Source organism: Mustela lutreola, chromosome 1, assembly GCF_030435805.1.
Source record: "Mustela lutreola isolate mMusLut2 chromosome 1, mMusLut2.pri, whole genome shotgun sequence".
In the NCBI taxonomy this organism is placed as follows: Eukaryota; Metazoa; Chordata; class Mammalia; order Carnivora; family Mustelidae; genus Mustela; species Mustela lutreola.
Window position 1 is genome coordinate 283,154,925 of NC_081290.1, and position 25,207 is coordinate 283,180,131.

The 25,207-nt window shown below is 51.4% G+C and overlaps 1 protein-coding gene across 1 annotated transcript; it reads left to right on the plus strand.

Moving 5' to 3' along the window:
* Window positions 1–48: 48 nt before the first annotated feature.
* Window positions 49–24,426, plus strand: LOC131815232 (solute carrier family 22 member 20). The gene is made up of 10 exons (XM_059146929.1): window positions 49–1,745; window positions 1,835–1,938; window positions 3,956–4,110; window positions 7,239–7,407; window positions 7,905–8,028; window positions 8,931–9,046; window positions 12,318–12,532; window positions 14,311–14,419; window positions 14,610–14,813; window positions 24,148–24,426. Exons 1-10 carry the CDS (start codon window positions 1,371–1,373, stop codon window positions 24,242–24,244), a joined length of 1,668 nt encoding a protein of 555 aa, XP_059002912.1. The 5' UTR covers window positions 49–1,370; the 3' UTR covers window positions 24,245–24,426.
* The last annotated feature ends 781 nt before the right edge of the window (window positions 24,427–25,207 follow it).

Genomic DNA, 25,207 nt, shown 5'->3' on the forward strand with positions numbered 1-25,207 from the left:
GGCCTCCCACCATCCCCTCGCTGCGGCTCCTCCTGGGGGGGCTCACACCCCTGCTGGAGTCCGGGTACCTAGGAAGCTGGGGAGGATGGGGCTCCCAGCTGCAGGGGCAAGGCCATACTGGGGAGGTCCCCCTGACCAGCCTTGCTGGTCCCCTGTGCCCTAACTCGAAGCCCCAGAGGCCTGACCCCTGCCCTCCATGTACGCTCCGCCCGGAAGGTTCCGGCTGCAACCCGAACTCCCACTGAGCACAAACCTGACCCCCCAGGAAGCTTCCAGAACACAAGGGCCTCCTTCACCCGGACACCTGCAGCTTATGTAAGCTGCTCAGCCCCTCTGGGTCGCAGCTTTTCTTACCAGAGATAAGAGTGGCTTGCGGTGAGGGTAGAAGAGAGAGGACAGTGGGAAGCGGGGGGAGGTGGGGGTACGCCACAAACTAGGATGGTGTCTGCAGGGCAGAGGCTGACGGAGCCTGGGGTGGGGATGGTGGCTGCCCTCGGCGGCTGGGGGAGGCCCAGATAGAGCCCCGAGTGGCAGACGTCCTGGGCACTGCTTGCCACAGGCTGGTTCAGGGCCTGGACTCCCTGTCCCGAGCAGCATTTGGCCCCCAGGAGCCCTAGAGCTGGGCCTGGGCCTTGGTGTCCCGTCAGTAGCAGGGGGCGGGGGTGCCTGTCACTTGCTGGGAGTCTGGGCTGGTGAGGGGGGCCAGGTGGGGGGCTGGCAGGACAGTCTCATGCCCCTCCACCCCCTTGTAGTTCTCTGTGTTGGGGTTTGGTTTGAGAGCGCATTGAGGTAATAGTCTGGACGGTCTGGTGGCCTTACCCGCCCACACACCCCACACTGAGGCTGAGTGCCTGCGACGGAGGCGGGGAGACCCCGGCTGCCTCTGAGCCCCCCTGCCCCAGCATTCCCATCCTGCCCCACCCCAGTTGATCCTGTGCAGCCTCTTCTTGGGGGCTGGGGCCCAGGGACTGGGTCCCCTACGCTGTCTGGATCGGGCTCTGGAAGGTGCCTCTCGGTGGCCCCCAGGAGAGAGGGGAGCGTGGTGATGGGCGGCAGGGACTGCTGGGGTCTCGCAGGTGGGGGGGCGGCAGGGGCGGGGCGGCTGGGCCTGCGGATCCCGGCGGTGGGCTGCAAGGCAGCGCTCTGGGACCCCCGGTTTTCTAACTGGGAGCAGAGATGGAGAGAAGTGAGGACCGAGGCCCTGGAGGGAGGGGGAGCCCTGCAGGCCTGGGGACTCCCAGGGCCTCCTATGAGGTGTAACCGGACCCCTCTGACCTGCCGGACGCAGGGCATGCGGTCCTGACCTCCACCTCCCGGGGGGGCCCATCCTTTATATAAGGCCCCAGCAGGCTGGGCAATAGCCCGTGGCCATGGCCTTCACGGACCTGCTGGACAGCCTGGGTGGTGTGGGGCGGTTCCAGCTCGTCTACACGGCCCTGCTGCTCCTGCCCTGCAGCCTGCTGGCGTGTCACAACTTCCTGCAGAATTTTACGGCCGCTGTGCCCAGCCACCACTGCCGGGGCTCCGCCAACCACACCATGGCCGCCACCAACCACTCGGGGGCCTGGCTGAGGGCCACCGTACCCCTGGACCAGCTCGGGGCCCCTGAACCGTGCCGGCGCTTCACGGAACCTCAGTGGGCCCTCCTGAGCCCCAACACCTCTGTCCACGGGGCAGCCACGGAGGACTGTAAGGACGGCTGGGTCTATGACCTCAGCACATTCCCGGCCACTATCGTGACGGAGGTCCGCGGGGGAGCCAGCGCGGTGGACGGGTGGGGGAGCTGCTGCCCGAGGCCGAGGCTAGAGCGCCCCTCTCCCTCTCTCCCCTGCAGTGGGATCTGGTGTGTGAGGCCCGCCCCCTCCGCGACCTAGCTCAGTCCATCTACATGGCCGGGGTGCTGGTGGGCGCCGCCGTATTCGGCAGCCTCGCGGACAGGTGAGCCTTGACGGGGAGCGTCCCAGCCACCTGAGCCTCTTCATTCATTTTACTTTATTGACGCTGATTGGTAGAGAGATGACGTATTCGCATGGTTCACCGTTCTAGAAGGTGTGGGAGAGTCTGCAGGGAAGCGTCCCTTTCCCGCTGCTGTCCCACCGTCCACTGATATCTAGAGGGCAGCCTGGTTTCTGTGTCTCTTTCCAGATATATTTTATGATTCTTTAAAAGTTTGTTTTTTTTTTAAGATTTTATTTATTTGACAGAGATCACAAGTAAGCAGAGAGGCAGGCAGAGAGAGAGAGGAGGAAGCAGGCTCCCTGCTGAGCAGAGAGCCCAATGTGGGACTCGATCCCAGGACCCTGAGATCATGACCTGAGCCGAAGGCAGCGGCTTAACCCACTGAGCCACCTAGGTGCCCTCTTTAAAAGTTTTTATTTATTTAATTGACACAGAGAGAGGGAACCCAAGTAGGGGGAGCAGGAGAGGGAGAAGCAGGCTTCCCACCAAGCAGGGAGCCCGATGCGGGGCTCCAGGCGGGGACCCGGGGATCACGACCTGAGCCGAAGGTAGGTGCTTAATGACTGAGCCACCCAGATGCCCCAATATTTTATGATTTTATGTCATCCGTGCCACGGGTACATATGCTCTGTCTCACCTGTGTCATGCCAATGCTGGTGCACCACACGGGTGCTTCTGGACCTGGCTTTTACTTCCCCTCCAGGCCTCTGCATGTTCCTTTACAAAGAACTTTCTGGTCCTCCCTACTGTCCCTGCTGAAATTCTATGGTATGGATGACCGGAACTAAGAAGAACGGCCCCTGAGGGTAGCTGGCAGCCCTTCTAGAGGGACCCCAAGATACCCAACCCGGCGCTTGGCCACGATGGAGTCGGCTCCGCACCTCCTGTCTTCTTGCTCCCACCTTCTAGCTCGTCCGCCCCTTCCCCCTCCCCATCTCCCCACCCTCCCTGCCAGTTCCAGAGGGCCCCCCGCCCCGGGCTCTGTGCTTTAGGCCCCTCGTGGGCAGCTCTGCCATGACTGTGGCTGTACTAGGTCATGGCACAGCCCGCCCTTCCTGTGGACGAGCTTGTCTCTTACCCACGGTGTCGCGTTTGTCACCAGCCCCCAGTGCAGGACGGTTACTTACCTCGAGGTGATTGAGGTATGTTTGCGTCAGAGAATGAATGCGTGAACAAGTGAATGGGTCGGGGGGCGAGCAGCGTGCGGCCCCCTTCCTGGCCTGCTGCCCTCCCAGCCGCGCCAGGGCTCCGGCCCCGGACCCTCACTCACACATGGGGCAGGGCCAAGGCTGGACCAGGATAACCCTGCTACCCTGAACCCTGACCTTCGACCCATTTGTGCTGTGACAAGCCCCCGTCCCACCTGGACCTCCCCAGCATGACCAGCTCAAATGAGGACTCGACGCTGGGGTCCTGCTCCCACTGGCCCCTGAGTCCTGGTGTGAGGCCTCTGTCCAGCCAGAAGCTCACTCAGGGGGCCTTCTGACCACAAGCCCCGAAGATCAGGAGCGGGGTTGGGGCAGGGGCAGATACACTCCTCTGGTGAAGGAACAAAAGACAAAAGAGAAGTCTTGGGGCGCCTGGGTGGCTCAGTGGGTTAAGCCTCTCCCTTCGCCTCAGGTCATGATCTCAGGGTCCTGGGATGGAGCCCCGCATCGGGCTCTCTGCTCAGCAGGGAGCCTGCTTCCTCCTCTCTCTCTCTCTGCCTGCCTCTCTCCCTACTTGTGATCTCTATCTGTCAAATAAATAAATAAAATCTTAAAAAAAAAAAAAAGAAAGAAAATATGTTTAAAAAAAAAAAAAAAAGACAAGTCTTCGTGTCCGGTTTTCCCTCCCTGACCCTCGGCAGCCAGCACCTGCGTCCCAGCAGGTGCCCCTGGCTCTGTTGGAGGGACTGGCCTGGGGGAGCCGCTTCCTCTCTCCCTCCCCCGGCAGCCCCCACGAGAGATGCGGCTGCTGCCCCCGGAAGCTAACCCCAGCCCGGCGCCCGGCTCAGGCTGGGCCGCAAGGGCCCCCTGGTCTGGTCGTACCTGCAGCTGGCAGTTTCCGGGGCCGCCACCGCCTACTTCGGCTCCTTTGGTGCCTACTGCGTCTTCCGGTTCCTGATGGGCATGACCTTCTCTGGAATCATCCTCAACTCCCTCTCCCTGGGTGAGTCCAGCTAAGGAGGGCCCTGGCGGGGCGGCCGGCTTGTGGAAGTGGGGATCACGCCAGATCTGTGGACGTCTTTACTATTGTGTTGGGATGCACGTCCAGTGACTTCCACTCAGAAACACTCGCCACCCCCACCCCGCCCCGGGGTTCTCGGGCTATCTGGGCTCTCCCCACCGGCCGTGAGCCGCAGACCCTGGCAGCAACGCGTCCCTCCATATGCTGAGAGACTTGGGTTGTTTCCTGTGTGCTATAGTCCCTAGGAACCACTTAGTAAGCACCTACTGTATGCCAGGTTCAGTGTGGGGTCACAAAGGGAGCTGAGATGCAGTGGTCCCCAAGGCTCCAGGCTGTCCTAAGATGCTGTGGCTCCAAAAAGGGCAGGGCTCACCCAGGCTCCTTAGCCCCAAGGTGGAGACCTGGCCCCTTGGGAGCCAGATGGGAATGTTCCCCATGCCCAAAGTGACAGGGTCAGTCCTCACTCCAGGCTGGTTTCCGGCTGCTGCTGGTCGCTCCGGCATGGAGCGCCGTCAGGCAGTAGAAAGCCCATGGTGCACACAGGCCGGCCACCGGTTTGTGCTAAGGGCTAGCTGGGACACCTGGGACACTACCAGGCTCAGGGAGGGTCTGAGGGATCCAGACACTGCTGCCGAAGACGGGATGGGTCCTTCATTTCAGGGATGGGGGAAAATCTTAGGGCTGGAGAACCAGGCCGCACCAGGCTCGCACACCTGACATCCCCCTCTCTGAATCAGGACCCTGAAGGTTGTTGATCTCACGCGTGATCCCCACAAATCCCAGCCCACTGGCCTCAGCCTCCAGGGCGGGCGCGCAGCCACAGCTGGTGGGATCGGAAGGCGGGATCGGACATGCACGGCCCGTGTCGTGCTAGAATTGGGTCTGTGAGACACACCTCCTACGAACACATAAACTCTCCTACCTGTGCACGCACCCATATACGCATATCCCTGCGCGCACACACACACACACACACACACACACCCTGTACTACCACTACATACCAGATGCGGCTCTGAGCGCCAGAGATGGAACAAGGTACATAGCAGATTTCTGGTCCCACGGAGCCTCTGTTTTGTGCAGGAAGAAAGCCGCACAAACAAGCGGCTTATACAGTGTGTGTGAAGGGCACCCATGCTGCAGAGGAAACTAAAGCCCAGAAAGGGAATGAGCGAGCAGGGAGCTGGGGGGACGGTGGAGCGGCCAGGGCAAGTCCTCGCTGAGAGGGGTCACTGGGCAGAGCTTGCAGGAGGGAGGGGGTGTGCCCCGCCGCTATCTGGGAGAGGAACATTCCAGGCAAAGGCCCTGAGGGGTGTGTGTTTCTAGTGGGGTCAAGATGAGGGGGTTCTTTTTTTCTTTTTCTTTAAAGATTTTATTTATTTATTTGACAGAGAGAAATTACAAGTACACTGAGAGGCAGGCAGAGAGAGAGAGAGAGAAGGAAGCAGGCTCCCTGCTGAGCAGAGAGCCCGATGCGGGACTCGATCCCAGGACCCTGAGATCATGACCTGAGCCGAAGGCAGCGGCTTAACCCACTGAGCCACCCAGGCGCCCTCTTTTTTTTTTTTTTTTTTTTTTAAAGAATTTATTTATTTATTTGTCAGAGAGAGAGCGAGTACGAACAGGGGACCGGCAGGTGGAGGGAGAAGCAGGCTTGTTGCTGAGAGAAGGAGCCAGATTCGGGGCTCGATCCCAGGACCCCCCGATCATGACCTGAGCTGAAGGCAGGCGCTTAGCTGACTAAGCCACCCAGGCCTCCCGAGGAGGGGGTTTTTGTGGCGGGAGGGTGGGAAGCAGGGGGTGGAGTGGTGACAGGTGAGGTCAGGGAGTTGGAGTTGTAGGTCCTTAGGGCCTGTGACCACTTACAGACTTTGGCTTTGACTCTGAAAGGCAGGAGAACCTGGAGGACCCCAAGCCGAGGAGAGGCCTGACCTGATCTGAGTGTTTGCCACCAGGGCGGCCAGTTCCAAGCCTCATGCCTCCCCGCCAGCCAGCCAGCGGCAGAGTGGCTTGGCTGCAGGGGTGGGGTGGGGTGGGGTGGGGAGGTGGGGGGAGTGGCTAGCTACTCCCCCAGGTGCGTGCTAGCAGGAAGGGCTCAACTGGATTCTGTTGGTAGAAGCAACAGGATTTGGTGATGGACAGGACGCAGGAGCTGCCTGCTTCTGGGAAGGGGAAGTGTCCTCATTAATGGGCTACGGTTGCCTTGTAAGAGCGAGCGTGATTTCTTAACCAGTGCCCTATGCGTGGACAGCTAGGTTGTTTCCAAGTTCTGCTATTTACAAAAAAATCATATAATTAAGAGCCATAATATTTCCTTTCCTACCAACCATTTATATCTTTTGCTGGTTTTTGTGGGCTTTTTCTTTTTTTGTTTTTTTCTTTTCTTCTCTCTGTTTTTTTTTTTTTTTTTTTTTTTTTTTTCCTTTTGGTGGTTTTCCTATAGATATATGAGCCCTTCCAATATTAAGGAAATGTACCTTTTATCTATAATTTGAGTTGCAAAGTTTTTGTTTGCATGTTTTTGTTGACATTATGACTTGATTTATGGTGCTTGTTTGTTTTTGTTAAAGCCAGTCAAGGCGTTGGTTTTTATATGCAGACACTCTTATTTTTATAAAGTCAAATTTGTTGATTTTCCCATTCGTTGCTTTTGTTTTTTTTCTGGGTTTTCTGGCATTCTTAGAAAAGATTTTCCTGACTCTAAGATTGAAAAAAAATTACCATGATTTTTTCTAACATTCTTGTGGTTTAATTGGTTATATGTATTTTTTAATTTTTTTTAAAGATTTTTAAAAAATTTATTTGTCAGAGAGAACACAAGAAAAGGGAACAGCAGGCAGAGGCAGAAGCAGGCTCCCCGCTGAGCAAGGAGCAGATGCAGGGCTCGATCCCAGGACCCTGGGATCACCACCTGAGCTGAAAGCAGATGCTTAACTGACTGAGCCACCCAGGTGTCCCTTACTGGTTATATTTAGTTCTTGGGTGCACCTGTGTCTCAGTAGATCTCTGGAAAAATTTCAAGTGGCCACAGAGTCGATATGAGGGCACAGGTGCATTAGACAACCTTGGGGGCTGTGGTGCCACTGATCTTGCCCTGATTCCCTCTGCAGTCGTGGAGTGGATGCCCACCCGGGGCCGGACCGTGGCCGGGGTCTTGCTGGGGTACTCCTTTACCCTGGGTCAGCTCATCCTGGCCGGAGTGGCATACCTGATCCGCCCCTGGCGCTGGCTGCAGTTTGCTGTCTCTGTTCCGTTCCTCATCTTCTTCCTCTATTCTTGGTACGTCCCGACATGGAGGGGGGTTGGGAGGGTGCCCCTGTGTGACTGAGCCTTGCCGGGCATGGTGGGGACTTGAAAGGGGGTGGATGCTTGTGGGGACCACAGGCTCACAGGCATTGCCCACGGCTGTCAGGAAGCTCTGATAAAATCCCTTCCGTTGATGTAGGGCTCCAGAACGTTCGAGTGGTTTTGCTTTGCTCATCAGTTCCTTTGCAACTCCCAACAGGAGGGGAACTGAGACGCAGCCCAGAGAGAGCCATGACTTATTCAAGCCACACGGCAGGGTCAGAACCAGATTCAAAACTGAATCTGTCACCGTTTTTTAGGTGCCTTTCAGTGGGTCCCTGTCCGCTGTGCTTTGGGAAAGGGAAGCTGGTGTGTCCCCAGTCTTCCTGAGTCTGGAGGCGGCTGGAAAGGAAAAGAAGGTGCATTTGCGTTTGGCGAATGGAAGGCGCTCTACTCACCCCTGCGGTCCTTCATCCTTCTCTTGGTCCCAGGTGGCTGCCAGAGTCATCCCGCTGGCTCCTGCTGCACGGCAGGTCGCAGTTAGCCGTGGAGAACCTGCGGAAGGTGGCCGTCATGAACGGGAGAACGCAGGAAGGGGAGAGGCTGACCAAAGAGGTAGGCGGCGGGGCTGGAAGAAAGGGGAGGGACCGTTTCTAATCTGGCTGGTGGCCTCAGGATGTGCCAGGACTCAGTAGCTTGCCGGGACGCGCCCCACCATCCAGGTGGAGAGGCTGGGAGTGAGGAGAGAGGGAAGACTTCTGGGGAGGCGAGAAGGCATCACCATCGAAGGGCTGGGCGGTCTGCGAGAAATCATTTAACTGCTTTGTTCATCGGTCCATCCATCTCTGCCATGGGGAAATAACCCCATTCCCATGGAATTGCCGAAATTTAGATAAAATAATAAAATGAAAATATTGAAGTAGAAGCCGTAAGAGGAAATTATCAAAGAATCAATAATAAAGGTACCCTTACGATAAATACCAGCATCAGAGAATTACCATTTGTAAGATCGTCACCATTTATTATGAGTAAGTAGGGTTTCCTCGAGCCCCATGCTAGGCACTCTGCTGAGGGCTTTATGCCCATAATCTCATTTAATGTGTTACTTTTGTGGTTGAGGAGGCCAAGTTTGAATGGGCCGGGTCATTTGCCTAAGAACACACAGTGGAAAGTGGCAGAACCGCTCAGAACCCCTGCCTTTAACCACGACCCAGGCCTATCTCAGAGTCTCTCCTGGGAGTGAGGTGTGAGGGTCCCTCCAGAACCACAGGTGGCGATTTCAGCCTAATCAGCAGGCAGCTCAGGAGCCCTGGGACTCACACTGGAGCCTCTGCTTCATCCCGAAGCTCTGGAAACAAATCTGTTGAAAGCCATCAGTCCCAGGATGCAGAGACTAGAACCAGCCATCTTGCCGGGGACCGCAGCCTTGACCTTCCTCTCCCCAGATGAAGGGACTCCTCGCAGGAAAACAGGGTCCCAGATCCTTTCCTTTTGCTGATCAAACTTCCCGTGTCCAGGTGGTGAACTCCTACCTCCAGAGTGAGATCGCAAGCGTGCGCACCTCTAACTCGGTCTTGGACCTCTTCCGAACCCCGGCTATCCGGAAGGTCACGTGCTGTCTCATGGTGGTCTGGTAGGTGATGTGCTCGAGCCCACGTCTTTGACCTGAGGCAGGGCCAAGCCTCCTCTTATCGCCACTTCCAAACTCTGTTCTCAAATACTCTTAATGCAATGAGCAGGTGAGCCTCGTGAATTCGACCTTGTTCCCTACCCTTTCTCTACGGTTCTCTGGCCCTCTGCTCAGCGCTAAGATGTGGTCATAGATGAGACATTTGTGCTGATCTGGGGACCCCACATCTGGACAGTGGGTCTCACCTTGGTGGGGCTGGGGGCGCCCATTGGAATTACCCATGCAGCTTTTCCAAAATGCACCTTGTCCCCTCCTGATAGGCCCTTTGGGGCTCTCCAGGAGATTCTAGGAAGTGTCCAACTCTGGAGAAACACTTGTGGGTCAGGAAGGGACAGACAAGGAGACAATAATGTCTATGAGGTATGACAAGTGTCCTTACAGCAGTTCTCCTGACTGGAGCTGCCGAGCACATCATGCAGGAGATGGCGTCTAAGTGGGTTTTACAAAAACGGTTGTGGAGTTTGCCAGGGGACCAGGAAGGAATTCAGAGCGGCCACCTAGATAAACAGGAAGTGTAAAACGGATCAAACCACAAGGACAACTTGTTCCCATTAGCACAGACTGGAGCTGGCAAATCCTAAGATGAGGAATGGATTTAGAAAGGGGGTAGAGGGTATTTTAAGGACCAGGATGCCCTAGGTATGTAAATAGTAAGGGTTGATATTTGTGAAGTAGGGAACACAGGCTACAAGTCATCTGTTCTCAGGAGGACACCCAGCATTCTTACTCAGTGGTTACCAGCCAGGCTGTGGTAGATGACCAGATGACCTGGGTGACCTTGAGCGAGGCAGCCAGCCTCCTGGTGCCACAGTTTCCAGCTTAGATGCCTACCACTAAGGTCCTTTTGAGAACTAAATGTTTAGACATGTAACCCCCCACACCTGGCCGAGTTAAGTGCTCAGGTAGAGTCTAGTCTCTGATTTAAGTTTGGAGCTGTGTCCCCTATGCACTGGTGGGATTGTCCACCACTCTGGACCTTTGGAGGGCTTCTGCCCTGGGCAGCCAGAGGGCTCCTCAGAACCCAAGTTGGGGCCCACCCCCTGCTTCGCTCTCCTCTTCCCACTGGGAAGAATCATCATGAATGAAAAATTCCAGGGTTGAAAGTCCCCTCTTGGATCCTTCTGGAGAGAATAAGCTAAGGCCCGTTTCTGTTTGAAGGAAGTAATTCGGGCAGCTAGGGACTGGGTCAGCCGGATGGAGTTTCTGCAGGCAGGTGGGGAGATTTGGGAGGAGGAAAAAGAATTTTGAGGAACTGGTAGGCTTTCACAAGCTCCTGTTGTAAATGCCTCCTGTAACGTGGATTTCTTTTTCTCTACTGGTTGGTTGTTTTTTTATTCCTAAATTACAAAACCACTGCATACTCATTGGGAAAAAATTTGATTTTTCAAACAACCCAGAAACGTAGACAGGGTCATGTATTGGTTGTGAGACTAGACTCAAGTGTAGTTCAATTTAAAAAACAAGACAAAACAGGGGCGCCTGGGTGGCTCAGAGGGTTAAGTCTCTGCCTTTGCCTCAGGTCGTCGCCCAGGGTCCTGGGATCGAGCACCGCATCGGGCTCCCTGCTCAGCGGAGAGTCTGCTTCTCCCCCTCCCTCTGCCTGCCTCTCTGCCTACTTGTGCTCTGTCTCTCTCTGTCACATAAATAAATAAAATCTTAAAAAAATTAAAAACAAAATAAAAATTAAAAACAAGACAAAACAAAAGGCAGGACTCTGGAACCCGACTGCTTGGATTCGAATCTCAGCTCTGCCACTTATCTGCCACAGCTCTGTCTGTGTCATCTTGGGCGAGTTCCTTAACCTCTCTGTGCCTCAGTTTCCTCACCTGTAACACTGATATCATAATAATACCTACCACATAGGGCGGTTGTGGAGATTAGAAACATTCACGTATAGAACAGTATCTTGGTAAACTCAAGACTCGTACCTGTTATCACTGTACTGAAGAAAACCGAAAGCTTCTCCTCCCACTCTGCTCACCCCACCCCCCCAGCAGCAAGCCCTGCCAAGCACGAGTCCATATCCTTCTAGACCTTTGTACACAGAAGACGCCACATGTATTCTTACAAAAATGGGTCAGTACCACACAGATCCGCTACTTGCTTCTAATAACGCAACCGTCTCTGTAAATATCTTTGCGTGTTACATGAACCCAGACCTGCCTAGAGTCAACAAGAATAACTGTATCAGCTTTCTAGAAGGGTCTTTTCTTCTCCATCTCCCCGACTCAAGTAGCTGGGGGTAGGTGGGAGGAAGGGAGGCGTTTCTCAGTAAGCACTAAGGGGGCAGAGGCCGGGGTCCTGCTTGGAGAGAGCCCCCTGCCAAATTCCATTTTTCCACCTCCCTCTGCCCCCAGATGTCCCAGAGCTTGTGTCGCATGAGGTGTTGCAGGGAAACGTGGGCAGGCCGACCCGCCGGGTGCATGAGGGCCTGTCCCACGCTTTTATTGTTAAGTGGGCTCAATGACACCTAACGAAGTGTGGCATCACGATGGCTGATCGCTGTGCAGTTCAGCGCCTGCTTCCTGCTTCGGAAGGCTGAGTAATCACCCGCGTTCCCCACGTGCGGTTTATCTACCCGTCAGTTGATGGACACTTGGGCTTGCTGCCACCTTTCCACTCTTGTGAACAGTGCTGCTATGAACACGGATGTACAAATAACTCTTTGAGACACTGCCGCAGGGACATTTTAAATTTCTCTAGAGCTCCCCCACCCCTCCCCGCAGTGTGGGAATTCCAGACCTTTGCCATCAGATTGACTGTAAACCCCGCCTCGGCAGAAGCAGCCATCTACGGGTGCAGACTTCTCAGTAAACATCGGGAGACGCTGTGAGGGTCCGACGGGGTCTTCGCCTGGTTGGAAGGCTCTCGTTTTCTCCTTCCAGCTCTTAGATGTGAAGTTCAGATCAGCCACTGAAGGGAGGAAGAGGGGCTGGAGCAGTGCAGATAGGGAAAAACACTCACACTCCGGAGCCCACATTTGGTCTCGGGGAGCAGGTGCTTAAGCAGGGACATGGAGGGAGGGTAGCCTGGGCTCTAAAACCCAAGTCAGAGACTTGGATTTGGTGAGGGGAAGGGGAGAGGGGCATGTTAAATTCAGGGGATTTTCACTCCCTGAAAATGGAGTCCTATGTCATTCATCCTGTGTGCCATCCCCTGGGTCCAGAAATGTGGACCTTGGGCTGAAGCAGGACCGTTCTGCTGCATCTTCCAGGTTCTCCACCTCCATGGCTTACTACGGGCTGGCCATGGACTTGCAGAAGTTTGGACTCAGTGTATACCTGGTGCAGGTCCTGTTCGGGGTCATAGACATCCCGGCCATGCTGGTGGCCACCACCACCATGATTTATGTGGGCCGCCGGGCCACCGTGGCCTCCTTCCTCATCCTGGCTGGGCTCATGGTGATCGTGAACATGTTTGTGCCCGAAGGTGAGCCATCTGCTCTTGCCATGACTGCCCGGGAGTCTCTGGGGTCTGGTGAGCCTTGACTACAACAAGGGAACAGGACTGAGGGATGTTCTTCAGGATCTGGAAAGGAAGTGACTATCTATTAGCAGAGTTTTTACTAAGCACTCAGGGCTCAGTATCAGGGTCATGGTGGAGAATTGGCAGAGACATGAGTCTTTGCCCCCAAGGCATTTACCATCTTGTCAGGGAGATCAGGTTGATGACCTTTGAAATTCCCAGTTCCCAGGGGTTCCAGTGTCAAGGAATGGGACCCAAATGTAGGTATCTAATAAACAGTCCAGTGATTCCAACAAGAAGCCGGGGTTGAATGTCAAGAGTCCTAGAGCTTGTGGGAAGCCAAGGGCTCATGGCCTTGGGCCACTTGTCTGATTTCTCAGTGTCTTATTACCTTCCTATGGAATGGTACATTACTACTATTGGTATTTTGACACATTTTATCCAATCTTTTTTTCTTTTTGTAGATTTTGTATTTGACATAATTGAGATAATATTATATGTGTGTATACATATGATTATATTTATATGTATGTGTATATCTTATTTATATATATAAAATATATCCTATTTCACTATATAACATAAATGTGCTTTTTCATTTTATTTATTTATTGTTATTATTATTTTTAAAGCTTTTTTTCATTCAGTTTAGAGAGAGTGCCAGAACATGGTAGGAGGAACAGAGAGGGAGGGAGAAACAGACTCCCTGCTGAGGAGGGTTGACCCCAGGATCCCAAGATCATGACCTGAGCTGAAGTCAGTCGCTCACCCGAGCCACCCAGAATCCCCTATTTATTATTATTATTTTTTAAGTAGACTCCATGCCCAGTGTGGAGTCCAGCGTGGGACTTGAACTCATGACTCTGAGGTCAACACCTGAGTTGAGACTGAGAGTTGGATGCTTAATGGCCTGTGTCACCCAGGTGTCCCGAGATGCTTGTTCCTGTTCATACAAATGTCCCATGACCCCAGTGTTGTATTACTGTATGACAATTCATCCAGATTGGTGTTTTACAACTCTGGCTGCTTGTTGGAATCTCCGAGGGACCTTGAAAGAAATACCCAAACTTGAGGCTCTCCCCAAGAGGCTTTAATGTCATGGAGGGGGGTAGGGTCCAGGTGTGGGTATCTTTTACGTCTTCCCTCCTGGACCCAGTGCACAGCCGGAGGATGTACCATAATTTCCTTGACCGTTGCTTGGAGGTTGGGCGTGCCGTGGGGGTTTTACTGTTCATAACCAACAGCAGGACAAGTTAATAATGGTAAGAGCAAACATTGAGTGAGCGCTGAGCCCTTTGCACTCCTGACGTCATGGAAACTTATGACAACCCGGTGAAGCAGGTGCTGGTATTTTCCTCATTTTATGGTTGAGGACACCAGAGAGGTTAAATGCAAGTGACCAAGATCACCCAGCTGGCTCAGAGCTGGGGTTTGAACCCAGGCCTCACTCCAAAGTTTGTCTTGCCTCAGAAAGGGGAAAAGGAGGCAGAAGTGAGAGAAGAGCAGGGTGGGGCATTCCGGGGCCTCGGGGGGGCAACATGAGGTGATGCGGATTCCAATCCGTGCCGCCCGCTGCTTGGCCTCCCTCCTCCCTTTTCGGGCTCTGAGCCTCAGCCTCAGCCTCTTCCCCATATCCCATCCCCTCCCGAGCACCCCTGCTCCCACTGCTACCCCTCTGCCTCCCTGACCCCTTTGGGGCTCTGAGCTCCCCCTAACCCCTGGCTCTGTCCACCTCTCTGCAGATATGCAGACCCTGCGCACGGCCCAGGCAGCACTAGGCAAAGGCTGCCTGGCCAGCTCGTTCATCTCTGTGTACCTGTTCACTGGAGAGCTGTACCCCACAGAGATCAGGTGGGTCCATGGGGTGAGGGGAGCAGAGCAGCACCTGCCCCAAGCTGGGAGACCCCGGAGCCCCAGGCCTCAGCACCTGCTGAGTTTGGTGAAGCAAGACCCCTCCTCCTTTCCATCTGCTCCCTGACACCCGGGGCCCGGCCCTCTAGGCAGTCTGGGCCACAGTCACTGACCAGTCTGCACTTTTTAGGCAGATGGGGATGGGCTTTGCCTCGGTCAGTGCCCGCTTTGGGGGTCTGGTTGCACCCCTGATCACCACGCTCGGGGAGTTCAGTGCCATCCTGCCCCCCATGGGCTTTGGGGCCACTTCGATCCTGGCTGGGCTGGCTGTCTGCTTCTTGGCTGAGACCCGCAACGCGCCCCTGCTGGAGACCATCGAGGCCATGGAGAGGAGGTAAGGAGCCTCTGGGCATGGTGGGGTGGGGGTGGGGCCAAACAGGCTGCAGGTTCCTGTGAAATGACTTGGGGCCATGAGGGTCCTCCCGCTGCGGTACCAATGTCATGGTGGGTGGGTGAGAGCCACACCGGGAAGACCAGCCTCGCCCACCCACCTTTGTGTAAGAGGCTTGGCTTTCATCAAGGACAGACCCAACCGTGAATGGTGACACAGAACAAAGAATAAATTGGAGACCAGGCAAAACAGGGAATGAGTTGAGGTCAAGCCTGGCAGAGACATGGGGATGACGGTTTGTAGGGAGGAGAGGTGCCACATTCAGAAGCAAAGACAGGCCTGTGTGGCTGCCGGGGTGGCCTTCCAGATTGGCCCAGAACACCAGAAAGGGAAACGCCCCTTAATGACTTTTGTCGTATTGTCAGAGAGGAAAAGCGCTACCAGTTCTCTGGGGAAAGTGGAACTTTCCTCAACAATTAACATTGGAAAAAATTTCTCTCATGGATCTCCTCGGGGCGGTCACTGAGTAAGGTGATGTGCTTGAGGATCTTTCTGAAAATGCGGTGGACTTGGTGCGTTTCCCAGCAACAGTGAGGTCACCGAAGACCCTTAGATGGGGTAAGGGAACAGGGCCCGAGGCTGTAGCTTTCTCGGGGTCCAGCTTGATCTGGCAGCTGGAGCCCTTGCTCTAGGGACCTGCGAGGTGGACTGTGTTTGAAATCCGAGCTCTAGAAAAATCTCAGTAATGCCAAATGAATTCGAGTTTTGAGTAACAGAGCTCCCTTTGATCCTGCCAGGAACATTTATTATAAAGCTACTGTATGTTGTTACAGATGTGAACCAATTACATGATGGAGACCATTTACTAAAACTAATTTAATTTAATTTATTGAGAGAGAGAGTGTAGGGGGAGAGTGAGGGAGAGAGAGAATCTCAAGCAGACTCCATGCCGAGCATGGAGCCAGACATGGGGCTCAATTCCACAACCCTGAGATCATGACCTGAGCTGAAATCAAGAATCCAATGCTTAACTGACTGAGCCACCCAGGCGCCCCTAAAAATAATTTCATTTTTTTTAATTGTTGAGGGGCACCTGGGTGGCTCAGTTGGTGAAGCATCTGCCTTTGGGTGAGGTCATTAACCCTGGGGTCCTGGGATTGAGCACCAAGTTGGGCTCTAGGCTCCGTGCTCAACTGGGAGTCTGCTTCTCCCTCTGTCTGCCGCTTCCCCTGTGTTCTCACTCTGTATCAAATAAGTAAGTAAAATCTTTATTTTTTTTAAAAGATATTATTTATTTACTTGAGAGAGAGAGAGAGCAAGAGAAGGGAGAAGGTCAGAGGGAGAAGCAGACTCCCCGTAGAGCTAGGAGCCTGATGTGGGACTCGATTCCGGGACTCTGGGATCATGACCTGAGTTGAAGGCAGTGGCTTAACCAACTGAGACACCCAGGCACCCCAGTAAGTAAAATCTTTAAAATAAAATAGAATAAAATAGTTGGGAGAAAGCCATTCTTTCTCACAACGATTTGCTGATCAGATCTGACCTAGCTGGTCCTACAGGAGCCCGGTCATCCCGGGGGTGTGGAGACCTTGACCATGTGGCGAAACTAACCAACATCTAAAAACAGAGTGTTCTCTGAAGCTTCACAAATGCTGCAGAGTCATCCCAGATTTTGTATGGTTTTATCATTTATTTTTTACATTAACATATGTTTGAGGGTGTTTGTGTCTGTGTGTGTTGAGCGAGGTCTGGGGCAATCTCAAAAATACCCTCTTCGTCTGAACCCTAGAGGAGAACGTTGTCGAGACCCCCCTGCCAAATACTCTAATGTGTAATTCTCTCCAACAAGGATGTTCTGTTACACAACCTCAGTGGAGCCATCCCAGTCAGAAAGCTAATATTGATAAATGATTTCCATTTAATCCTCTGGCCTTGGTCAAGTTCTGCTTGTCTTCCCCACCCCCATCCCTGGCCCCACCCCCAACATCCTATAGAACAAGAGGATGTGGTTCAGAATCAGAAGAGGCATTTAGACGTTGTATTTCATTTGGGCTGGACGAAGTCTTCCGGTGTTCTCGGACCCTCTAGACTCCAACAGATCGACAAGGTTTTATACTAGGAAGGACAAGTGTGAGGCCATAAAGTACACTTATAAAGGGCTTTCAGGAGATGAAGGATGCAAAACAGTTAAGAGGGGAAAAAATGCAGGCAACCATCAGGAAGGCCCAGGGTATCCTGGTGCACCACCCGGGGGTCCTGTCTGCCCTCTGGTCTCTGTCACAGGCTTTCAGCATGAAAGGGAGATACCGAAATCTCAGGGAAGCCTAGGCACATATGCCTGTTGAGGGGTTTTCTCGGTATCCCATTGGTCACAGCTAAAATCAGATGGTAGAACCAGGTAAACCAACTGCAGACCATAAGTTCATAATTTTCAACACACCATACTAGACGGGCTGGGAGAGGCGTCCTCCAGAGGGAGAGCCCCACTTTGATAGCACCTGATGAATTACTGGCTAGTCTATTTCCTCCTTGCTGTGGTTGATGGTCAGTGTCTTGGCTCCAGGTGTCTTTGAAGTTGAACACGGAGCTGCCACAGACTAGCTGTGAATTCACCATGACCTTGACCGTTTTGAAGATGTCAGACCAGTTGTTCTGTAGATTTTCCCCCGGGTTGGGGTTTTCCGATGTTACCGGTTGCAGCTTAGACATCTCTGGCACGGTTATCACAGGCATGAGCCCGAGTCCTGCTCATTGTATCCCACCATCGTGTTCTTTCACGATTCTTTCAGTATGTCCTTGTTTTCTGGCTAGTCTAGCTCATTTCCCCATAGCTGTCTTGGTAGCAACCTTTTCCCTGGTTCATTTTAAGAAAGATTGGTATTTAGAAGCCAAGGTCCTTGGGGCGCCTGGGTGGTTCAGTTGGTTAAGGGTCTGCCTCTTGATTTTGGCTCAGGTCACGGTCTCAGGGTTGTAAGATGGGCCCCCACCATTGGGTTCAGCAGAGCGTCTGTTTGAGATTCTCTCTCTCTCTCTGCTCCTCCCGCACCCTTCTCTCTCTCTCAAATAAATCTTAAATTAAAAACAATCCAAGATCCACGTATGAGGGACTCATTATTATGGTTTTTTTCCTGCTCTCAAGCCCTCTCAGCAGACAGAAGTAGGGAATATATGAATATACATATAGATACAGAGAGCAGTACATCTTTTTTTTTTTTTAATATCTGTAGATCATACTGAAAACCATGAGTCACACCATTACTTCCAACTCCAATCCAACAGCACCCACCACCAGGTTTATCCCAGTTTGGTCCCTTTTCATATTTAACTCCCTTCTCTGACAAGGAGAAACCTGCCTTCCCTCCGCCTTAACCTAGTTGCCTAACTCATCAATCCCCCAGCATGTAACCCATCCCTCTCCTCCGTGGACCCCTCTACACCCACCCTGGGCTCCAAAGGTCCATCCTGGTCCCTCTATGTGGACACCTACCTTGCTTTGCCCCACATGATGGCTTTAAGATCGAATTGTTCAGGAAGAGAAGGGAAGAAAAGTTTTTCCATATATTCTTGATGGGGTTGTCATTGTCATAAACAGATAAAGGGCAATCCCCCTGACCTCCCCACTCCGCCAACCTCACATGCCTCTAGATGCCCCCTTGAGATTATAGCAAGTATAACAAGGCCAAAAGGTAGATGAGCCACATTCAGAGCCTGTTTGCATCTTGTATAAACTTTTGCATAAGAAATCTAAAGCTGTGAGTGATTTTTTGGTTAAGATTGTGTTTGTTTATTTATTTGAGAGAGAAAGAGAGAGAGCATGAGCGGCAGGAAGGGCAGAGGGAGAGGGTAAAGCGGACTCCCCACTGAACACAGAGCCTGATGGGGTCTTGGGGCTCAGTCCCAAGGTCCTGAGATCTTGACCTGAGCTGAAGTCAGATGCTTCCCTGTCTGAGCCACCCAGGCGCCCCTAAACCTGTGATTTATTAAGGAGGAAATAGCACGATGCTTTTTTAGCAAATAGAATGGGCTCACATCTTGGGGAACAAAACCTGCTCTTGGGTTGGAGCTGGACGAGCAGTTGCTTTGGGACAGTTTCTCAACCATTTCTCATTATCACCCCTCCCCTCCCCACTGCGGGGCTTTTTCTATATATACATTTCTTTCCCCCTAATCACACCCCCACCCTCCCAATAACAATGTAATACCACAGATACACTGTGTATCTGTTGACATACTGTGGCCCTTTGGAAGGCCACAAACCATTTAATATCTTGGATTTTTTGTGTCCCCCTCTCCCCCCACCAAGAACCAGTTTTTGCCTCCTGGAAACAACATCATCCCCATGAAGAATGAGTGTTCTTCATGATTACCTGTTCCAACAGCCATGGGACCTCTTGCAGTTAGGATTTTTTTATTTTTAAGATTTTTATTTATTTATTTATTTGAGAGAGAGAGAGAGAGAGAGCTTGAGATGGGAGAAGGTCAGAAGGAAACACAGACTCCCCATGGAGCTGGGAGCCCAATGCGGGACTTGATCCCAGGACTCCGGGATCGTGACCTGAGCAGAAGGCAGTCGCTTAACCAACTGAGCCACCCAGGCATCCGCAGTTAGGATTTTTAGAGCCCCTGAGGGGCTTATAATCAGATAAAAAATTTAATATGCTCCTGCATGATTCTCAGGGGTTCTGGTCCATGTTCTTTAATAACCTGTCCAGGGTTCTTCTTGACAATTCCCCCATAACCAAATAAGAGACAGAGACAACTCAACTTGTTTTGGTTTTGTAGGAAATGGTGATGTTGGGGAACAGGAGGCAAGAAACAGCCTCTGTCGAGCGGAATTTTCTTTTCTTTTCTTTTTTTTAAGACTTTATTTATTTATTTGACACACAGAGAGAGATCACAAGTAGGCAAAGAGGCAGGTAGAGAGAGAGAGGGGGAAGCAGGTCACTTTTTTTTTTTAAAGATTTTATTTATTTATGTATTTGTCATAAAGAGAGAGAGAGCACACAAGTAGTCAGAGAGGCAGGCAGAGGCGGAGAAAGAAGCAGGCTCTCTGCTGAGCAAGGAGCCTGATGCGGGACTCGATCCTAGGACTCTGGGATCGTGACCTGAGCCGAAGGCAGCAGCCTAACCCACTGAGCCACCCAGGCATCCCCCTGGGGTGTCAAAGATTAAGATGAGAAGAGAATGTCTCTTTCCAAGGTTCACGTTACCCATCTCCAAGATGGCGGCAAACCAAGAGGGATCAGCAGTAACACACCTTCTACTACTGGTTACTGGGTTATGTAAAGATGTAAGGGAACCTCTTCCGTTTTTACTTCACAGGCTGCCAAAAATCCATTTGTTAATGAATAATTTCTATGTAAATTGTTCCCATCCTTCATTAATCACAAGAGCAGATACTGTTTTTCCAGAATGGTCTGTATGCCTGGTGTGGGGCCAGGTCAGCCTCTGTGACCCAGCTGGGCTTATGCCCCAGTTTGTTGGGGCAACACAGCAAAGGAAGAGTGGACTAACCCTGCTCAAAAAATCCTCTTCTGTAAGAATAGAACATTCACAAAAGAGGAAATGCTGATAGAAAATAAACAGAGGAAAGCTATTCACGTCAGTCATAATCAAATAAATGTAAAATAAAATGGGAAAGAGGTCATTTTTAAATATCCAATAAGGAAAACGTTTAAAACATAGTAGTAGTCAAGGAAGACGTATAGACAGGAAGGAGGAAACTCCTGCAAGTTTCTTTGGCATTACTGATCATGAGATGGCAAATTTTCATATACTTCTAAGTAGCAACAACATTTGCAGGACTCTGCAGTAAGCAAATAAGCTGAAATGTGGACAAAGGATATTGACAAGGATATTCATCACCATATTTAATACGCCCGGAAAAAATGTAAACTCTCCAGCTCTCCAACAATTTCAATCAATTATAATATACCGTGCAATAGTAAAAAGTTATGTTGATTAAGACTTTTTTAAAGATTTTATTTATCCACTTCACAGAGATCACAAGTAAGCAGAGATACAGGCAGAGAAAGAGGGGAAGCAGGCTCCCTGCTGAGCAGAGAGCCGGATGTGGGGCTTGATCTCAGAACCTGATGCAGGGCTTGATCCCACGACCCCGAGATCATGACCTGAGCCGAAGGCAGAGGCTTTACCCACTGAGCCACCAGGCGCCCCGATGAAGACTTTTTAAGGGCCTGGGGAATGTTTATACTATATTTTTAAACAGTATATTAAAATCAATTATGATATTTCCTAATTATGTCAAGAAATAAGAGACTGGGGCGCCTGGGTGGCTCAGTGGGTTAAAACATCTACCTTCAGCTCAGGTCATGATTCCAGGGTCCTGGGATCAAGCCCCACATCGGGCTCTTTGCTCCGTGGGGAACCTGCTTCTCCCTCTCTCTCTGCCTGCCTCTCTGCTTACTTGTGATATGTGTCTGTCAAATAAATAAATAAAATCTTTAAAAAAAAATAAAGAAGAGACTCAAGGGATGTCTGGCTGGCTTAGTGTGTGGAACATACAACTCTTGATCTTGAGGTCATGGGTTTGAGCCCCACATCAGGTGTGGCGATTACGTAAGCAAGTAAATAAATAAATAAAATAAAAATAAACTTCAAAAAAAAATAGAGACTCGCAAGAAAGAAATATCTTAAAATGGTGACAATTGGTGCCTCAAGGTATGAGTGAGAATTTTTTTCCTGGTTACTTTGCTTTTTCTTTTCTTTTTTTTTTTTTTAAAGATTTTATTTATTTATCTGATAGAGAGATCACAAGTAGGCAGAGAGGCAGGCAGAGGAAGAGAGAGAAGCAGGCTCTCTGCTGAGCAGGGAGCCCGATGTGGGACTCGATGCCAGGACCCTGGGATCATGACCCGATCCAAAGGCAGCCGCTTAACCAACTGAGCCACTCAGGCACCCCCTGGCTACTTTACATTTTAAAAAATTATCTACAGGGGTACCTGGCTGGCTCAGTCAGAAGAACAAGAGATTCAGTCTTGGGGTCCTGAGTTTGAGCCCTGCACTGGATAGAGATTAGAAAAATGAATAAAACATTAAAAATATTTTAATAGGAAAATTATCTCCAAATTGTCTATATTGAGCAGGCTTTCTTTGGTAACCTAGATGGAGAGGCACACAATGAAAATAATTATAAGAATTCAGTTAGGTCGGGGCACCTAGGTGGCTCAGTATTGAATGTCTGCTTTTGGCTCAGGTCATGATCCCAGGGTCCTGGGATTGAGCCCGCATCAGGCTCTCTGCTCGGCAGGGAGCCTGCTTCTCCCTCTCCCACTCCCTCTGCTTGTATTCCCTCTCTCGCTGTATCTCTCTCTGTCAAATAAATAAATAAAATATTTAAAAATTAAAAAGAAAAAAAAAAAAAGAATTCAATTAGGTCATTTCCCAGGCACAGGGAAGCCCTTCTCAAGGCCCAGAAGCTAGGGATGGGTCTGGGAAGAGGTTAATGCTCCTTAAAGCCTGCCAAAATGGTGGAAAGACCCAGATGAGAGGCCACAGGGCCTGGACACATTTGTGAGGCTCCCGTTAGTGACCTTCCATGGAGTTTCTTCCACTGGTAGTGGGGGCTTAGAGAGGTGAGGGGTGGGGGATGGGTTGCAGGCTTTCAGCAGGAGGTCTGACACTCCACCAAGACTAAAGCCCAACCCATTGGTCAGCTGGGACCTCCTGCCACCGTCTCACGCATGGTGAACACCAGCTGCATGGCTGACCCCAGTACACTTTTATTTTATTTTATTTTTTTAAAGATTTTATTTATTTATTTGACAGATGGAGATCACAAGCAGGCAGAGAAGCAGGCAGAGAGAGAGGAGGAAGCAGGCTCCCCGCTGAGCAGACAGCCCGATGCGGGACTCGATCCCAGGACCCTGGGATCATGACCTGAGCCGAAGGCAGAGGCTTTAACCCACTGAGCCACCCAGGCGCCCCCCACCCCAGTACACTTTCAATGCTTATTGTATTATATTCCAGAATTTAAGAAAAGAAGACCATGGATTTCAGGTCCCACAACAGGCCTTCTGGTCATCTTTGCTCATATGATAAATTTAAAAAATGGCGTTGAGCCAGTCTAACCATAGGAGCAGTTGAATCTGGAGAATGTCTGCCTCTGGGTTTTTAGGAATTGTCTTTGGAAAGGATGGGGAATCCATGGGTGGGAGCTGAGGAGACAGAGGCAGGTGGGACAGGCTTCTGTCCACACAATGGGTGAATGGACCCAAGAGACAGAGTCAAAAAGGCTACAAGGCGGGGCACCTGGGTGGTTCAGTGGGTTAAGCCACTGCCTTCCGATCAGGTCATGATCTCAGGGTCCTGGGATCGAGTCCCACATCGGGCTCTCTGCTCAGCAGGGGGCCTGCTTCCCTTCCTCTCTCTCTGTGATCTCTTCTCTTCCTCTCTCCTACTGTGATCTCTCTCTGTCAAATAAATAAATAAAATCTTTAAAAAAAAAAAAAGGCTACAAGGCTTCAAGTGCAGAAAAGAGAGACATGGCGGGCAGTAGAGGGAGTAGAAAGAGACGTTTCTTTGGAATTATGTGAAGAGATAATCACACCCCAAAATGGCTTAAACCATTGGACTAAAAGGTTAGCAATAAAAGAGTTACAATCCAGGATGAAAGCTCTGATTAAACATCTGGAACATTGAAAACGTTCTCACACCGGAGCCTGCGAAAATAGACTAGAGAAATTGATGAGAGGTGTAAATGACGAAAACAAGAAATCAATGAAGACTAACAAAACTATGTAGAACAAACCATTCTTGGGCTGCACAATTCCAGGATGAAATAAAAGGGACCAAAACACGAATTATTTCAAAGATCGAGGAATACAATCGAAAAAGGCAAAACTGCACCTGTTCAAAGGATGGAAAGCCCCATGGGGCAGCCCTCATACCGTTTGGGAGGCCCAGCCCCTGACTTTCCTCTCTGCTCCTGCCTGACTGATTCTCTACCTGGGGAAGAGGGAGAAGGGCCTTGGCAGTGCCCCGTCCCCCCATGGTCTCTGGGGGTGTCCTTGGCCCGCAAGGGAGCCAGGCCCAGCCCCAGCAAGTTCAGTGAGCCTGGTGCCCCATTAACCAGTTGAGAGACCTTGGGTGTGTGTCTGGCCTCAAATCTTCGTTGGAAAACTTTTTAACCTTGTAGTCTTTCCCTGAGGGGCCCCCATGAGGACTAGGGGAAGGGCCGCTGTGGCTTCTACCATCCTTGGGGGTTTGCAGACAGTAGAGACCCAGGTCTTGAAGGCTGTGCACACACCACCTGCTTCTTGCCACCTCCTTTCTGCCTTTTTGTCTTATTTTTCCATTTGCCTTTTCATTTCAACAGAGTCAAAGGAGGTCTTTCCAAGAAGGATGAAGAAGAGAAGAGGGAAGAAATTTCTCTCCAGCAGCTCGGAGCTTCTCCCCTCAAAGAAACCATCTAAGCTGCCAGAAGCCTCGTGCTGGCTCACAATACCTCTTTGGATGTCCAGACACCCCCACGGCTGTTTCTGACGCTGATGGGGGTGAGGGAGGCCAAGGACTGTCCCAAAGAGCCAGCCACAAACCAGCGCTCTGGTTCCTAGAAAGAAACTGACCACCAGCAGCTGACTGGCATCACAAATGTGATGAAGCTGGACTCAGGCACTGGATGGAGACCTCAACCCCTCCCGCGCATTCCTGGCAATACCACCTTGCAGAAACAGGATGTGGCTTGGTTCTCCAAACATCTCACAGGGAGGTGAATTCATTCCATTCAGATCCATTCCCAGTCCAGATGTTGGACAGGTGCCTGCACCCCTGACCTTGGCCTTCACTGTCATTCAGATTGGATTCATGAAGGATTCAAATCCTGGTTTACTGAGTAGTCTTGAGCAAACTTCCCTGTCTGATCCCTTCCCCTGGAATTACCAGAGAATCGATGAGATCAGGGCTCCACCCCTAAAGCTCTAGGAAAAAAGGACAATCTGGGAAAAAAGTAAGAATATCAGAGTTTGGGCAGGAACCACTGCAACATGTCATTTCGCCAAGGTCAAGTCTTTCAGCAGCTTACACTTTGGAACAGAGCTTGGAGAATCCTCCAGAAAGCTGTCCCAAGGCATGAGCCCTGATGCACCAAAGCCTCAGTTCCTCCCATAGATCTCACCTCTCATTCAGCGATCTTTGATGTGAGTTTCCTTTCTGAGTTGTTCTCAACCCACAGCCCCCAGTGGATCAGTAATTTGAAAGGCAGCAGGCTGCTGTCATGCCTTAAGATCCACCATGACAGTCCCCGCCTCCAGGCAGCAGCATTCCCTACCTTCCCTGCCTGCCTCTGGGTGATTCTGCCCTCACCGTTTGTGATGGATTCATTACAGGCTGATCTAGCATCGTGGCTCCTTGAAGACAGTTATGTCAACTTCGTGTGT

Bases quoted from the DNA above. Each gene is read 5' to 3' on its own strand.
- LOC131815232 (XM_059146929.1), top strand. From the start codon at position 1,371: ATGGCCTTCACGGACCTGCTGGACAGCCTGGGTGGTGTGGGGCGGTTC. The intron at 8,029-8,930 runs GTAGGCGGCGGG...TCCCGTGTCCAG, and splicing joins GGGAGAGGCTGACCAAAGAG to GTGGTGAACTCCTACCTCCA. The intron at 9,047-12,317 runs GTAGGTGATGTG...TGCATCTTCCAG, and splicing joins TGCTGTCTCATGGTGGTCTG to GTTCTCCACCTCCATGGCTT.